At 39.1% G+C, this 17826-nt stretch overlaps 2 protein-coding genes across 5 annotated transcripts in view; one reads left to right on the top strand and one right to left on the bottom strand.

Annotated features, from left to right (window-relative positions):
- Nucleotides 1-1306: 1306 nt before the first annotated feature.
- LOC115997523 (endoribonuclease Dicer homolog 1) lies at nucleotides 1307-13849 on the top strand. Its single transcript, XM_031237094.1, has 20 exons — nucleotides 1307-2845; nucleotides 2989-3102; nucleotides 3369-3579; nucleotides 3970-4364; nucleotides 4476-4707; nucleotides 4889-5061; nucleotides 5148-5270; nucleotides 6298-6458; nucleotides 6544-6777; nucleotides 6931-7081; nucleotides 7168-7350; nucleotides 8610-8771; nucleotides 8964-9059; nucleotides 9150-9778; nucleotides 10160-10260; nucleotides 10350-10540; nucleotides 11639-12556; nucleotides 12651-12815; nucleotides 12937-13310; nucleotides 13388-13849. The coding sequence occupies exons 1-20, from the start codon at nucleotides 1859-1861 to the stop codon at nucleotides 13566-13568; spliced, it is 5781 nt and encodes a 1926-aa protein (XP_031092954.1). The 5' UTR covers nucleotides 1307-1858; the 3' UTR covers nucleotides 13569-13849.
- A 98-nt stretch (nucleotides 13850-13947) lies between these two features.
- Nucleotides 13948-17826, bottom strand: part of LOC115997525 (protein LHY) — a 12298-nt gene continuing 8419 nt past the window's right edge. For all 4 annotated transcript variants that reach the window (XM_031237098.1, XM_031237096.1, XM_031237095.1 and 1 more), the window contains 3 exons: nucleotides 16342-16569; nucleotides 14731-16191; nucleotides 13948-14572 (listed from right to left, as the gene is read on the bottom strand). In XM_031237098.1, coding sequence (XP_031092958.1) covers nucleotides 14150-14572; nucleotides 14731-16191; nucleotides 16342-16569 — 2112 coding nt within the window. In that variant the 3' untranslated portion in view covers nucleotides 13948-14149. The remainder of the gene's footprint in view (nucleotides 14573-14730; nucleotides 16192-16341; nucleotides 16570-17826) is intronic.

The raw sequence follows: 17826 nt of genomic DNA, 5'->3' as shown, positions 1-17826 counted from the left end.
ATTGTAGTATGAGACTCTTAAACATTTCATATTCATCAGTAAAGTCATCTACTACACCCCGTTGTTTCAAGGTAGCAAAGTCTTCCATTAAGGAGACTCCACTGTCCCCAAATCTATTGCACACCGCCTCAACAAACAGAGCCCAGTGAAACTCCCCCCCTCAGGCTATGGATGTAACTCTCAAACCACAAGCATTCCCTTCCAGTTAAGTGCACATACAACAGATTAAGGACATCATGCCTAGGGTGTGTATAATCAAAAGATGGGAAATCACTCTTATACCTCAGAAGAGAATCTTGGCCCTGCACAGCAAGCCCGTCTCTGCCATTATCTAGTCCAGCCCGTCTGGGCGCTCACTCAGTCTCAGCGCTCTCCCTAGGACCAAAAGCTCTGGGGTGTCAATCGCAAAAAACAACTCATCCACTGGATCCTCCTACACTGGGGCCTTATCAGGCCTTCCACTCGGGCGATCAGAGGCCAAACTGGGCTCGCTGGGGAACTGCCCATTCATAGAAAACTGACCTGGGATGCTCCAACAATAGGGAGAGTTGGTCTATTCAGCCTCAACAGCTGCAATAGTTCATCTTTGAAGCTGCCAAATTGAGCAGAGAGCTCAGTAACTGTATCTTTTGTGGACTGAAATTGAGTGTCGATTTTGCTATTAAGCTCAATCACTGTCGCCTCTAGCTTTTTAACACGATCGTCCATGTGGGCTCTGATACCACTTGCAATGCACTTGAGAGAAAAGCAGAATTTGGGGATTAAGGAGAAGGGGAAATTAGGGTTGAGAAGAAGAAGAAAGAGTAGAGTAGAGAAGAAGATAGATCTTATTATATAGCCTAAGCAAAAACCCTATTTTCAGGAAATTTAAATACAAAGTGCACATAACTAACAAGCAACAAACGGACTCCAACAATTTAGGAATGCGCAGAGAAGTTGCCGGGGAAGGCAAAAAACGACGTCGTCTGATTGTTTCAACGAACCCCAACTGCCAAGCCCAAAACATTGTCGTCTGATCCCTTACTCATTGGCCTCTAACTGCTTCCCTTCCAACGACGCCGTTTTGCCTGTGGATTATTCCTTCTTCCTTTCTGCCTGACTTCTCACTTACACTTTACCCAAGCAACCCTCCAAGCTCGTTACAATAATATATAACTAGAAGTAAACCTAAAACTGCTTTCAAAAAAAAAAAAGTAATTCTCAAAAAAAAAAAAAAAGAGTAAACCTAAACCTGGGATTTGATAGATAGATGGTCTGATACATTTAATTATCCAAGGGAGGAAAGAAAGGGGAATAAAAGAGGGAAAGTAAAGGCGGTCGGCGAGGAGAGGAGAGGAGGGGGCAGAATCGCGGGGTAAGATAGACCGTGGGGAGGGGAATATTGGAATCACGCAATTTGCTGGGTTGCTCTCTCTCTTTATCACTCTCGCTCTGTCTGTCTGTTTTTCGATCCACTCGCTCACTGGCTTGAGCTACTTTTACTATTTGCGTGCTCCGTACGGTCTATCCCCACGCCAATCTGCACTCTACCGTCGTCATCGTCTCAAGAAATTTTCCGTCTAAGCACACCACACCTCCAACCACGGCATCAAGTCAACTCAACTCAACTCGTTGCTGCTTGCTTTTTTATCTGAATAGCATTCGATTCCTTTTGTTTATTCTCTTTTGCTTTGCTCCTTTTATCTATTATTATTTATTATTATTATTATTCGTTTTTGTTGTTGCAATTTTTGAGCCTTCTACGTTTCACCCCGCTGCTACCTACGATCCATCGTCTTCTTTGTTCATTTATGCACTGCTACTGCTACTACAATTGCAGTGTTCTTTAAATTACAAAACAATAAAAAATACCAAAATTATGGATGGTGAGGCTAGGGTTTCAGTTAATGCCGCTGATGATTTGAAGCCCTCCTACTGGATTGATGCTTGCGAGGACATTCCTTGCGATGATTTTCTCCACGAATATGTCAATTGTGATTCACATGCCACTGCCACTTTGGCCTCCCAAACCTCCAATCATGAGGAGCCTGATCCTTGTTTTTTTGGTGAGATTGATCATATTCTTGAAAACATCAAGAATGGAAGTAGTGGTGATCCTCCATCCACACCCTGCAACGTCAATGGACATGAAAATCATGCCTCCTCACCTGTGACATCCGAAACTTCCTGTGCTTTCAAGGATCCCAAGTTTAATCATCGTAATGGACACCTGCATATGAATAACAACGTCAAGCCGAGTGAAAGTGGTTTTGGGAGGGCGTGGCCTGAATGTAAAGGAAATGGATACTCCCAGCTTAGTGACAAAGGGAGATATGGAAAAAGGGCGCTTCTCAGTGAGAGCATGAATGAGAGAAGAAACCCTGACAAACCTCTAGGGAGGAAGAGACTTCGTGAGTTTAGTGATATTGATAGGCGAGATAGGGATCAAATTAAGAGAAGAGAACACCAAGGTTTTTTCAAGAGGGAGAGAGATTGGAATGAAGGGAGAGGTTATTGGGAGAGGGACAAAGAGAGGAATGAGATGGTTTTCCGAACAGGTTTATGGGAAGCTGATCGGAACCGAGAAGGGAAGCTCCCCTCCGGGAAAAGCCTTGAATGGAATGGAGGGGTGGAGATAAAACCCGAAAAACCAAAGGAACAACCCCCTGAAGAGCAGGCCCGCCAATACCAATTGGATGTTCTTGAACAGGCAAAGCAGAAAAATACTATTGCTTTTCTTGAAACAGGGGCGGGGAAAACACTCATAGCAATCCTTCTTATAAGAAGTCTTTACACTGATTTGCAAAAACAGAACAAGAAGATACTGGCTGTATTTTTGGTTCCTAAAGTTCCACTGGTTTACCAGGTGATCTCTCTTTTTTGTTTTTGTTTTGTTTTGTTTTTTTTTTTTTTTGCAAGTTTTTTATTTTATTTTATTTTGCTTTAAACTTTTTTCTATTTTTATGAAATTGAATGATTTTTCAACTGATCTTGTTATCTACTATGCAGCAAGCAGAAGTCATTCGGGAGCGAACTGGCTATCAAGTAGGGCATTACTGTGGTGAAATGGGCCAAGATTTCTGGGATGCACGCCGGTGGCAACGCGAGTTTGAGACCAAACAGGTGGATTAGAATTTTAACTTCAAATCTCATTTTTGCTGTATTGCATTATACTATCTGCATAGACTGCAAAAAATGTTCTTTTCTAGTAGTTTGTATTTTCCCTTAGTTGGGTTGAGAGTCATAGTATCCCTTGTGACTCTAAAGGAGAAAGAACTGAATATTATATCAAGTTGTTACACATCAATCTTTGATTGAAGACTGTAGGTTGCTCATATGACAGTACAGCTTGTTTGCCTCATCTGTATTTTCTGGTCTTCTAATTCCAGGTTTTAGTAATGACAGCTCAAATTTTGTTGAACATCTTGAGGCATAGTATAATAAAAATGGAGTCTATCAATCTCCTTATCCTGGATGAATGCCATCATGCTGTAAAGAAGCATCCATACTCTTTAGTGATGTCTGAGTTCTACCACACAGCTCCAAAGGGCAAAAGACCATCAGTTTTTGGAATGACTGCTTCTCCTGTTAACTTAAAGGGTATTCTTCTGCTTTTCTCTTCCTGTACTAGCTAGAACTTTGGATTTGTTGAAGTTAAGGAGTTCCCAAATTATGCTTTTCTAGTTTTCTTCCCTCACCCCCTGTTTATTAGGTTTGTCAATGTGTATTGGTGTGTCTCTCATTTGCATCTATTAGGTTGTATCCTCTTTGATTTCCTGTTTCAAGTTTTCCTGTATAGCGGAATACTGCATGGAGGTGTTGTACCTTATCTTGTAATTTATATGTGAGGGTGTCTAAAAGATTTTGATATGTGCTTTATAATTACACGGACTGCCATCTCTTCTGAAAGTTCTTTGCTCTTTGAATTGACTTGGAATCAGTGAGTTGGCAAGTGATATGTCAGAGGGGATTTTTTTGGCACTCACGCAGGTGTTTCCAGCCAAGTGGATTGTGCAATTAAGATTCGTAATCTGGAGAGTAAACTGGATTCTGTTGTTTGCACTGTAAAAGACCGCAAGGAACTGGAGAAACATGTGCCAATGCCATCTGAAATAGTAGTGGAGTATGATAAAGCTGCTACTTTATGGTCTCTTCACGAACAAATTAAACGAATGGAAGTGGAAGTTGAATTAGCTGCCCAATCAAGTTCAAGAAGAAGTAAATGGCAGTTTATGGGAGCTCGAGATGCTGGAGTTAAGGAAGAGTTGCGCCAGGTCTATGGTGTTTCTGAAAGAACTGAAAGTGATGGGGCTGCTAATTTAATTCAAAAGTTGAGGGCTATAAATTATGCACTTGGTGAACTAGGGCAATGGTGTGCCTTTAAGGTGTTATTTTTATAGGCTCATATCATTCAAATTCTCTTTTATCTTATCTCATTGTTTATAAGCAAACTAAAGTTTGTGATTAGTTTGACTGAAACCTTTTCTCTATTGCAGGTTGCCCATTCTTTTCTAACAGCTTTACAAAGTGATGAGAGACCAAATTATCAGCTTGATGTCAAGTTTCAAGAATCCTATCTCAGTAAAGTTGTCTCTCTTTTGCAATGCAAGCTGACTGAGGGAGCTGTTGCAGAAAGTAATGCTAGAGTTGTGGACATGGATATTTGTAAGACTCTAGACAGTAACATGCCTGATGAGATAGAGGAGGGAGAGCTTCTCGATAGTTATGGTGAGAAATTATGGATATCATTAGTTCCTTAATTATTTTCTGGATTAATGTTGAACAGTGCTTTGGTTAATTACTGACATTCTTAAACAGTGGCTGATGTGTGAGATATTAACCACTGGCATACTTGCTCTAAATATATGGCTGAGGTTGTATTTTATTCTGTTATTATTGTATTTTATAGTTGTATCTGGTGGAGAGCATGTTGATGTGATAATTGGAGCTGCTGTTGCCGATGGAAAAGTTACACCAAAGGTTCAATCATTAATAAAAGTTCTTCTGAACTATCAGCACACAGAGGATTTTCGTGCTATTATATTTGTTGAACGTGTTGTTGCTGCTTTGGTTCTACCTAAGGTTGACAAACTAACTTTAGTTTCCTTTTAAGGTGAAACTCGTCATATCATTGATCTGCAAGAAAGTTACATCTGACAATCGTGCAGGTATTTGCAGAGCTGCCTTCACTAAGTTTTGTGAAGTCAGCAAGCTTGATTGGCCACAATAATAGCCAAGAAATGCGGACTTGCCAAATGCAAGAAACAATTGCCAAATTCCGTGATGGTCGAGTATGTCTAAATCCTAAGATACTTCCCTTTTATTTTTATCATTTCAATAATGTCTGTCTTTGAACCAATATGTTGGATCTGTGATGATCAATATGCTTTAGTTCTAAGATTACCTTCTCTGAATTTTTGCCAATCAACAATGATTTTGTCATTGAAGCAAATTTTTTGAATACTTATAAATTATTTCATTAACTATTCCTTCATCTTTAGACTACCTAATTTGACTAGACGAGTTAAAATTATATTCTAGTAAAATATTAAATATGATTTTTTTTTCTAGTATTTTTAAAATATGTAATAGAACACAATCAATGTAGAAGAGGAGCAGAAAACAGGAGAAAATGAACTTATACTCCCGTTATCTTATTATTTACAAGTGGATTATGGATATATACTCATACTAGATAGAAATTATTATAATAGAAATAATCCTAGTTTAGAAATTGTTATAGTAGAAATAATCCAACTTCAAAAATTATTTTCCTTTAGGAACCCTCGAGATGGTAAGGGCTCATTTAGTAGCTGGAGAATTCTTCTTGGGGAAATCGATAATAGACAATGAAAAATAGTTTTCTGATCAAAACGAACTGTTGGAAAATGAAAAATGGAATGGATTGTTTGCTAACTTGATAAAGGAATTTGGTAAACACAATGTATTTTCTGAAATTTCCAAATGTAAAATTTTACTTGTGTCTTCATGTATGACAATCATCATAACCACCTAGCAATCAGTCCAACCCCACCCCCTACTTACTACTCTCACCCTCACCCTAACCTACCTACTACCCCCACCCACCTCTACCTATTTATTACCACCACTGCTACCACTTACTATTTAGTTTTTCAACTTAACTGTTTACCCCTACCCTCATCTGCCTTGAAACTTCTTTGTGATATTTCGTCATGCCAATGTAGCTACTTATGAAATTGCTTCTCGTTTGAAAGTTCAGAATATTTTAACGGTTCCAGGACAAAGCTTTGTAATTATTTTTCCATTTTCTCATACTTAATTTCTTATCCTTGCCAGGTTAACTTGTTAGTTGCTACTAGTGTTGCTGAGGAAGGTCTTGATATACGGCAATGTAATGTTGTCATCCGCTTTGATCTTGCGAAAACTGTTCTGGCTTACATTCAGTCTAGGGGCCGTGCTAGAAAGCCAGGGTCTGATTACATTTTGATGGTCGAAAGGTACATTGCTTGTGTTTTGTCTGAATGTCTTCTTTTGTAAAGATGTGCAACCTTTATTCTAAAAATCTTACCATATCTTGTTTAGAGGAAATTTGTCACATGAAACCTTCCTAAGGAATGCTAGAAACAGTGAAGAGACATTGCGGAAGGAAGCCATTGAAAGAACTGACATTAGCCATCTCAAAGGTGCCTCCAATTTAGTTTCCACAGAGGCGTTGCCTGGTACAGTTTATCAGGTGGAATCCACTGGTGCTGTAGTGAGCTTAAATTCTGCTGTTGGACTTATCCACTTCTACTGCTCCCAGTTACCCACTGATAGGTGCTGTTTCTTCTCGTAGCAGGAGCTTAGGTGTCTTTTTTTAATTAAACAAAAAATGAATTTAAAAAGCACGTCTTTTGATTCGTATTTACACGTTAAATATTTTTAATTATTACTGTTCTCTTGGACTCTTACCAAGTTCTTTTATTCCAGGTATTCAATACTTCGTCCTGAGTTTATAATGGAGCGCCATGAGAAGCCAGGAGGTCCTTCTGAATATTCATGTAGGCTTCAACTTCCCTGCAATGCACCATTCGATAGACTTGAGGGCCCTGTATGCAGCTCAATGCATCTTGCACAACAGGTTTTCTTATTACTGCCCTTGACTTAGTTAAGTGCTATCTACATTAGTTGAGATTATTCATTAAATACTTACTATGTTGTGTATAGGCGGTTTGTTTGGATGCTTGCAAGAAGCTCCATGAGATGGGAGCATTTACTGATATGCTCTTGCCAGATAAGGGAAGTGGCACAGAATCTGAAAAGGTTGAGGAAAATGATGAAGGTGATCCCCTTCCTGGAACTGCTAGGCATAGGGAGTTTTATCCTGAAGGTGTAGCTGACATTCTCCAGGTTAGTTTTATTTAATTTTGTTTTTTGCTTTTTGTTTTTGTTTTTGTTTTTCCTTGTTTGACACTTCTGAACAGGTATTGGCCAAAATAATTAGGTGGTAGAAATTTAAGGGGAAGAAGAAAACCCCACAGGATCATTGTCTGATGCTCATGATGTGTGATGACTTAATAAGATCTATTGTAATTACTTGCAAAGCAGACACAATTGTCTATATAGTATTTTTCTTGTAGGTGAAGTCATTTTTTTTCTAGTGTAAATTCTTTTATTAGGTCCATGCAAATGAAATTAAATGTCTTCCAAAGTTCCAAAGGGTCTAAAGTTGCAACTTGCAGTCTTGCAGCTCGATGATAAGCTTCTTATGCAGCACTTTGCCATTTGCTTAGCCTAGAGAAGTTTAAAGTTGGGTATATTTTGATGTAAAGAAATGTCTCTGGATCGTTTAGAGAAGAAGCTTTAGAGAATTCATGAGCACTATGCCAAACAGACGTTTTCTAAGTCTGTTGGTAGCACCAGCTCTGTGCATTTATATTCTGAACAAAACCACTGCTTATCAAAAGGGTTATTCTATTTTTTATTAAAAAAATATTGTTAGTTTGTTACTAATACTTATTGGTAGTGGAATGAAAGATTTCTTTGTCTGGAATGTAGGATTCAGCTTACAGCTCAATGTCAAACCTAACTGATTTTAATTGCCTTTTGCTTTTGCTGGACTAAGTTTTGCCTAGTTTAACTTGGCTGGATTAAGTTCTTGCTTGTTAACATGTTGCTAAATCTGCATTTTTGCAAAGTCAGCTACAGCTTCAAGCCTGCTGAAGTATTTCAACCCAGATCCAAATGTATTTCCAGATCTTACATCTTATAGTGGCTCACATTACCCTAACCGCAGTCACATAAACTTGCTTCACTAACAGACTTTGCAAACCCTCTTGTAATGAGGCCATTGACACACCACACACTTTTATGCATCCCCTTGTTTAGATAAACGTGTCTTCTGCATGCTAGCTATTGTTCTGAGGTTAAGTTGAAGGTCAAATTTTTGCAAGAGATTTAAGTTTATTCTTTGTATAGATCTAGATATGCATAATGGAGGGAACATTAACATGAAAATTATTGAAGAAACAGTGAGAAACTTTGGTTGTGGTTATGTTAACTCCTAGTATTTTATCATAAAACATGGTCAATTTTAGTACATTTGTGTTAATCCCAGTGTTGATAGAATCTAAAGTTCATTCCTTGTTAAATTCACATTGCAACTGCAGGGTGAGTGGATTTTGTCGGGGAAGGATGATTGTGACAGCTCAAAATTCTTCCATCTGTATATGTATGCTGTAAAATGTGAAAATGTTGGTTCCTCAAAAGATCCATTCTTAACTCAGGCGTCAGAGTTTGCTGTGCTGTTTGGCAATGAGCTGGATGCAGAGGTTTTCATTTCTCATTTTTAACACAAGTTACTAAGCCCTAAATCCCCTAATACCAATTTAGTTGGGGTTGCCTCTGCAGATTCTGTCTCTGCATTCTTCTCATTTTAATCTAGTTCTCAACTCATTTCTCCTCTCATATAATTTAATTTCTGTGATGGGGGCTATACCCATCCTGCTGATCTTTGCTTACAGGTATTATCGATGTCTATGGATTTATTTATTGCTCGTACTGTGATAACAAAGGCATCTCTTGTCTTCCAAGGACCAGTGGAGATTACAGAGACTCAGGTTGATAAGCTGTATGCCTTATCTCATTATCATACATGTGTTCAATATTTAATTACATTAAATAAATCCTCGACATTTGGTTTCATTCAGTTGGCATCCCTTAAGAGCTTTCATGTGAGACTGATGAGCATTGTATTGGATGTTGATGTTGAGCCATCTACCACACCATGGGACACTGCGAAGGCATATTTATTTGTTCCCATTGCTGGTGGTAAATCTGGAGATCCTGTAAAAGGTATTGATTGGGATCTTGTTGAAAAAATAACTAGAACAGATGCATGGAACAATCCACTTCAGAGAGCTCGACCTGATGTTTTTCTTGGTACTAATGAACGAGCACTTGGTGGAGATAGAAGGGAATATGGGTTTGGAAAGTTGCGCCATGGTTTGGCTTTTGGATTAAAGTCCCATCCTACATATGGCATTAGAGGAGCTGTAGCACAATTTGATGTGGTGAAAGCATCTGGTTTAGTTCCTAGCAGGCTAACCATTAAAATGTGTGATACTGTGAAATCAAGCAACAGCAAGCTAGTTATGTTTGATTGTTGTTCAAGGGCAGAAGAGCTAATTGGAAGAATCGTCACTGCAGCTCACTCTGGGAAAAGATTTTATGTTGACTCTGTTCGCTATGAGATGACTGCAGAGAGCTCATTTCCAAGGAAAGAAGGGTATCTGGGTCCTCTGGAGTACAGTACTTATGCAGATTACTATAAGCTAAAGTATGCATCTATTTCCTGTTACTTTGGCCTTCTTTGCATGTTTTCTATGGTCTATGGAGATTCAAAAGAGGGAAAGAGAATTAGCATAGTTTTTTTTTTTTGTTTTTGTTTTTTCCTCTGCTAACTTTTGCTTGATTCCTTTGAGGACTGGATGGTTCTAATGCACTTTTGTTGTGCTTGAAGGAAATGCTTGTCTCAGTCATTGAAGGGTTATCTAAACTGTTTTAAGTGGGATCATTTAGTGTTTTTCTAAGGATACAGAAACATGTCTTTCCTGTATTTTCCCACTTGAGGTAGTTTAGGGAGTCCTGATTGGGAAAATGCTATTTCTTCTAGTACAACAGATTGTGCATTAAACTGTTCAGTTCAAATTGTATACAGATATGGAGTTGACTTGTTGTATAGACAACAACCTCTACTAAGATGCCGTGGTGTTTCATATTGCAAGAACCTTCTTTCCCCTCGATTTGAACATTCAGAAGGTAAGCATATTTATTGTGCTTTACATTTTGGTTTAGCTAGAGTTCCATGTTGAACTAAATGTTAAAATTTGATGTTTGAGTGCATGAAGGTGAATCTGAGGAGATTATTGACAAAACATATTATGTTTTTCTCCCTCCTGAGCTCTGTTTTGTGCATCCACTTCCTGGATCCCTGGTTCGTGGTGCTCAGAGATTGCCCTCTATAATGAGGAGAGTTGAAAGCATGCTACTTGCTGTGCAGCTTAAGGATATCATAAGCTACCCTGTCCCTGCTTCAAAGGTAAGATGAACCCATATATATATATATATATATATATATATAGGAATAAGGGTCAAATAGGCCATCGAACTACACACGAAACTGCAATTAGGCCATCCAATTTAAAAAACTACAATTAGATCCCTGAACAATGCAGAATCATACAATTGAACCTAAAGTGACATGTTGACCTGATATTCGCTGACGTGGCGGTTACCAGAACAAAAAATTAATTAATTTAAATTTATTTTATTAGTTTTAAATAAAATAAAATAAACCACCCCAAACCCCCTTTGTCGGCCGGAGAACTCTTCTTTGTCTCCCACCGGAGACTAAGAACCAATCACATACAGAAATGACCCCATGGAGAAGCATCTCCTTGCATCCATGTTGCACCTACTACTTTCCCTTTCCTGTTCACCTCTTTAGCCTGAATTTTCATGCCCTTGCACATTCAGGTTTTTGAAGTTTTCAAGCCTCACTGAAAACACCCTCGTATCACCACCATTATTTTCTTGCACTATTTGTGTCTTATGAATGCCTGAGGAGGGCCTACTCCTCCATTCTTCAGGAGCCAACGACAAAATTGTTGTTGGGGGTGCAGGATGAGTAGATCCACTAATCAGCTCTCTGCACAAAGGGCATGTCAAGTTTGCGAGCAGCCAAGTGTCTATATAATGGATATGAAAGGCATGGCTGCACAAGGGTAGCAGCCTCAGCTTGTCGTTGCTTGAAAGTTCACACAATCAAATGGCTACTTCAAACCCATAAAGAGGTCTCCTCGTCGATGGGGTTTGGTTGTTGTTGTTGTTGTTTTTTTTTTTTTTGGTTTAATTTTATTTAAAATTATTAAAATTAATTTTAAAAATTAATTTTTTTAATCTGGTAACCGCGACGTCAGCGTATACCAGGTCAACAGGCCACTTTAGGTTCAATTGCATGATTTTGTGTTGTTGAGGGACCCGATTGTAGATTTTTTAAGTTTGATGGCCCAATTGCAATTTCGTGTGTAGTCCAATGGCCTATTTGACCCTTATTCCTCTATATATATATATGTATATATATATATATATAATTATTTATGTTGATCAGTTGGTGAATGAGAGTTTTATTCCTCAGATCTTGGAAGCTTTGACAGCTGCTTCTTGCCAAGAGACATTCTGTTATGAAAGAGCAGAGCTTCTTGGAGATGCTTATTTAAAGTGGGTTGTTAGTCGATTCCTTTTTCTCAAGTATCCCCAAAAACATGAAGGTCAACTTACCAGAATGCGGCAGCAAATGGTCAGTAATATGGTGCTATATCAGTATGCCTTGAACAAAGGACTTCAGTCATACATTCAAGCAGATCGGTTCTCTCCATCAAGATGGGCTGCCCCTGGTGTTCCACCTGTGTTTGATGAGGATACATATGAAGGAGAATCATCCTTATTTGATCAAGAAATACTTAATGCAACTAGAGCAGAAACATACCATGATGTTGATGGATATGGAGATGAGGAAACAGAAGATGGTGAGCTTGAGAATGATTCAAGTTCATATCGTGTTCTCTCTAGTAAGACACTGGCTGATGTTGTGGAAGCACTTATTGGTGTGTATTATGTTGAAGGTGGAAAGCATTCAGCAAACCACTTCATGAAATGGATTGGGATTCAGATTGATTTTAATTCTAACGATATTAACAACAAAATTTGCCCAAGTAACATTCCTGAGAATATACTAAGGAGTGTTGACTTTGAGGCACTAGAATGTGCTTTGAACATTAAGTTCAATGATAAAGGTCTACTGGTTGAAGCAATTACTCATGCTTCACGTCCATCTTCCGGAGTGCCTTGTTACCAACGACTGGAGTTTGTAGGTGATGCAGTATTGGACCATCTTATTACTAGGTACTTGTTCTTCACATACACAGATTTGCCACCGGGACGTTTGACTGACCTGCGAGCTGCTGCTGTGAATAATGAAAACTTTGCACGTGTTGCTGTTAAACATAGCCTTCACGTACACCTTCGTCATGGATCTAGTGCTCTTGAAAAGCAGGTTTAGTATCTTCTCTGGCAGTTTCTTAAGATGCCTTCTTCTTCCACTGATATTAGTTTTGTGAAATGTTGAACTAATTCTTTCCCATGGTCAGATTCGCGATTTTGTTTTTGAAGTGCAAAATGAACTGTCAAAGCCAGAATTCAACTCTTTTGGATTAGGGGATTGCAAAGCTCCCAAGGTTCTTGGTGACATTGTTGAATCAATTGCAGGGGCTGTTTTTCTTGATAGTGGCTGTGACACAGCAGCTGTGTGGAGGGTTAGTTTATAAATGCTCTAATAATTTTCAACCTCATTATTATTATTATTATTATTATTATTATTATAAACTTTGGGGTTGTTGAATTGAAAATCCACTCTATCATTTGATGCATTACTAGGTGTTTCAACCCTTATTGGATCCAATGGTTACTCCAGAAACACTTCCAATGCATCCAGTTCGAGAACTGCAAGAACGGTGCCAACAACAAGCAGAAGGCCTGGAGTATAAAGCTTGTAGGAATGGAAACATAGCTACTGTTGAGGTTTATGTTGATGGTGTCCAGGTAGGAATTGCTCAAAATCCTCAAAAGAAAATGGCTCAAAAACTGGCTGCTAGGAATGCCCTTGTTGCATTGAAAGAGAAGGAGGCTGCTGAAGCTGCCAATAAGGGTGAAGATGAGGAGGGGAAGAAGAAAAATTGCAGCCAAACGTTTACAAGACAGACATTGAATGATATATGCTTGCGTAGAAATTGGCCAATGCCATTGTATCGGTGAGTAGTCAGTCATCAATTTGTAGAATAAAGTTGTTAATTGCTAGTTTATAATTAGTTGGGTAAACTTTTTGCAGATGTGTCCATGAGGGTGGTCCTGCACATGCAAAGAGGTTTACATTTGCAGTACGTGTAAATACTTCCGATAGAGGATGGATAGATGAATGCATCGGAGAGGCTATGCCGAGTGTGAAGAAAGCCAAGGATTCTGCTGCAGCAGTTCTCTTAGAGCTCATAACTAAATGGTACTCCTCATGATGATGGTGAAGAATTTGGAGTGACCTGGTAATTGGTGTCTTGTCTAACCTAACCCTAACCATGCCCCCTGCCTTATTTCTTCATTCTCTCATCTAGAGGAAGTTGTAAAAACTCCCCCACTAAACCCTAGCAGCTAGGCTCTAATAATTTGATGGATGATTCTAGCTAGATTCCAAATCTTCGAACCTCTCAAGAATTTCCCTCCCGGGAAGATCCTATATTATTTATCTATCTACTACGACTAACTTGTCCAATTCTATTGCAAATCTGAAAGATTACAATAATGAGAGAGAAAAGGAGTACCCTTCCTTTTATTCCATCTTGCAGCAGGGGAAGCCTGACAAAGTCCATATCATTTTAGCTGTGCTATAATATAATATAATTGTTGCAAGTTATTTGAGTTGCATTTCATAGCTCCAATTAAAACAACATATATATGTATATGGTACACACACCTACACGACCAGTTTCGTGAGCTTTAGGACTAGATAATAGGACAGATGACATACATGTTTGTTTGAGAATAGAATAAATTACTGAATACCAAGCAAGCCAAGGCTTCATTCCCTTATAAAATTGCATTAAGTTGAAGTCTCCCCTCCTCCCAAGCGAAGCCTCTTGGGACCTTTCTCTTCATCTTGACAGCTCGTACTACTTCCTCCTATCCTGCTCTCTTTAGCTTCCACTGAGCATCGCTTGTAAGGTTTGAATCCTGTTCGGCATGCTTTCAGCTTCCCCTCTCCAAGTTTCATCGTCAGTGTGTTGTTTCCACCCCCAAAACATGATGATGGTTCTCTGTCTTTATTACCATAATGAATGGAACATGTAATTGATGACTTATCATTCACCTCTAACTGTAATCCCTTTTGATCCTCCTCATTTTGTTCACCTTTTAGCTTGCCTTTCTCGCTGTTTTTCTTTACCTTGCTATTAAGATCATGGGGGGGAGAAAAGCTTTGGGGTAATACTTCTCTCGAGAAAAGAGCCCGAAAAGCGATTCGTCCCTATATGAACAATGAACATGCAGCATTGAATGTGAAAGAAAGAAAAAAACTGATCACTACAGTGGGTACATGTATAAGAGAAATGCGGCACAATGTGAACACATGCACAAACAGCAATCAAACTAGTGAGTGAATATACATACAAAGATTTCAATTACCTCCTCAGAGACTTCCTTCCAAGGGTCATTTGGATTGCTGGAGTTCTTTCCTCGTCTGTTACCAGACTCTGTGGGTGTGGGTGTATGGTTGACATGAGGAGATTCTTTTGGATCTTCTTTATCTTTTTCAATCTTTTCCAAAGCATCTGTCTCAACTTCACTGCTCGAGGGTGTGTTAGATCCACATGAAGACCGGTCAACCTGTTTTCTATTCTTAGTTGTATTGGAATCATTAAGCTCAGTGACTATTGCTGCCTGTTCAGTGTCAGTAACAGTAACTGTCGTATTAACTTTCATGCCATCACTTTCCTCAGAGTCTGATGAACACAAAACTGGTGGCTTAGAAGCTGAAAGTTGTTCTCGCAACGTTTCAGTGCATCCTGGGTCCAGTTGTTGAACATGCAAAGACGGATCAGGAGTCCCATCCTTTCTCTCATTATTTGCTACCTTAGTTTGACAGGCATCCATTGGGACTGCAGTTCCTGACGATGTAGGGCAGGTAAAGCATGTGTGAAGTGGAGAACATAGTGGAAGAAGACCATGTGCAGCCCACCATGCAGTTGCTGCAGCTACAGTAGCAGCGGCAATTGCAGCCATACTAGGCACTGAATTCATCTGCCTTGATGGAACTCCACCAGGGGTGCCCGTGCAAGAGTCTGTTGGAGCTTCAAAGTTTGCCGCATAGGGCCAAAAGCTAGCTGCAAAGCTTGCAGCAGCATGAGCTGCTGGATTTTGCAACAAAGCAGAAACAATTAGACTTGAAAATGTAGAAGAGATATGCAGGCATGATCTGTAATCATTGGAGTCGCAATTTGAGTTCATCATTGGGTGGAAACTAGGAAACATATGGTGAATGGAAGACCTGGAAGGATTACTTTGATGCTCAGATGTGTTAGATGAGGCATGATGTGTGAACTGATTCAAATGCCCTTGGACTCCGCCAATTTGGTGAACAATAGACTCGTGATACGTCATATCTTGGGTATTATTAGTATTCATCCCTAAGCTCCCATCAAGTATATGCACGGGCACATGCCTTGGACAACTCTGTACACCTTGCATATCATTTTCTGTGAACACTTCATCTGGCTGATTTGGCTCATCAAGTTTTTCTCCATGTGTCAATTTTTCTTTTGATGGGAAAGAGTTTTCCATATCCAGGCTATTACATGAACTAGCATCCTGAAATGACTGCTTAGTATCCAGTTTATCTGGCTCTTGATTGCCTTTGGATTCAACAGTGACATAAGATTTATTTGCATCATCCCTGTTAGCTCCTTTCACAATAGGCACAAACTCCCTAAAAGTGCAGGAGTTTTGAGGTGCCACTTGTGTTGGCAAAGAATCTCTGTTTCTGACTGAAGGGGAGGTAGGACCTTCATGAAAAAGTGTAAGCACATCAGAGATAACCTCCTCCCTGTTCTCTTTTGCAATATCCAGCTTTTTGTCACCACCAGGTTTCTGACATAGAATAGTTCAAGAACAAAAATACTTACAAATGTCAAAGCAAGCGAGAAAATAAAGTGTGAGCATAATACATTAAACTGCCTATGGAATCCATTAAAAAAAATACGAGGCAATGAAGAACAAAAACTGTAGTGGAGACAATACCTCCAGAAGCGGTTCTTTCTCCTGGCCCAGTGTTTGTTTACTCTCGCACAGAGAAGAATCTGGTGCATATAACTTTCCATCCTTTCCCCCTACAACAGGGGTAGGAGTGCCTGCCACTGTCTTTCGAGGATATGGATTAACTGGTTTCCTCTTTGGTCGTGGAGGAGGAATTTCAATGTCAAGAGCTTGACCTATTGGAACTCCCTTAATAAGAGCCTCCTTTTCCAACTGGTGAACAGCAACAGAAATGTCAATATACACCTTGTCAATAAATAAATAATGTAACCATAGTACTCACAATTGAAGGAGGAGATCTTGACCATCTTTCAAGATGCAAAATCCCATCCATGGAAACTTTTTTATCCAAGTTCAATGTTTCATTAATTTCCTAGTCTTGCTGTTAAGTTTAGAGCACTCTAAGATCTTTGTACTTATTTAGATTTTAGAGAAACACAAGAAAATGATCAATTTGAAAGATATTCCTAGAAAATAGATACTCTCTTGCATTTGAATATACATCTCTCAAAAACAATCTCCTTGTGCGTAGTTGGGAATATTTATCATGGTTAGTAAACAATATATTGCTCCTAATCCGATCACCTATACAAAGAGCACCAAAGCCTGCATATTACAATCTCATTCCTCAGGCTCATAGATCTTATATTTGGGTGCTTCTAATCTTATCTCTGGAAACACCAGTCTTTTTGCTCACATACCTCTCCAGGGCTGTTCCTTCAATTGTCTTTGAAGATGGCTCAAAGTCTATGACAACAAGAATTAGTTAGCAAAACCACTTCATTATCCCTTATCTTTTGTTCTTTATCAGCCCAATTATGCATTTAGTTTGATTTCTATATAAATTTGATGTGCTCTAAATTGCTGAGTCACTACAAGACTGGAGTGTGGAAAAATGATTGGCACAATGTATATCAAGGGCTAGGGGCAAGTCTATGGTTTTTGTTAAGAGCTCCACATTGATAACATAAGTGAGAATATATGAGTTTACAAGGCCATGCGCTAGACTAGCTAATTGGTTTAATTCAATCTTTTAGTGTGATTTGGCCCAGCCCAATTGAGTGGCCCTAGCCTAATCTTAGTTTATAACTGTTTTGAATAAGTTGGGGCTAATTTTTTAATAAAAAGGGAAAATGACACTTTTAGTTCTCAATTATGACCATGGTGGAAAGTTAATCCTTTAATTATTTGCAATGTAGATTTAATCCTTAAATTCTTAACAAAATGGCAGATTTGGACCCTAGAATGAAACCCTAACATCAAGGTTGAGTAGGACCATACCACTATAAGTTATAAGGTACATAGTAAAATTTGTTAAAATTATACATACTAATATAATTTGTTAAAATTTTGACCCCCCACTAACATATATATATATAGATCTATCACTATCAAGGGCTCCATCATGATTTATATGCTCCCTCCCCCCCCCCCCCCCCCCCCCCCCCCCCCCCCCCCCCCCCCCCCCCC

This window comes from Ipomoea triloba, chromosome 11 (assembly GCF_003576645.1).
Source record: "Ipomoea triloba cultivar NCNSP0323 chromosome 11, ASM357664v1".
Lineage (NCBI taxonomy): Eukaryota > Viridiplantae > Streptophyta > Magnoliopsida > Solanales > Convolvulaceae > Ipomoea > Ipomoea triloba.
Note: the sequence above shows the minus strand (reverse complement) of the source record. Positions and strands in the feature narration are given on the sequence as shown.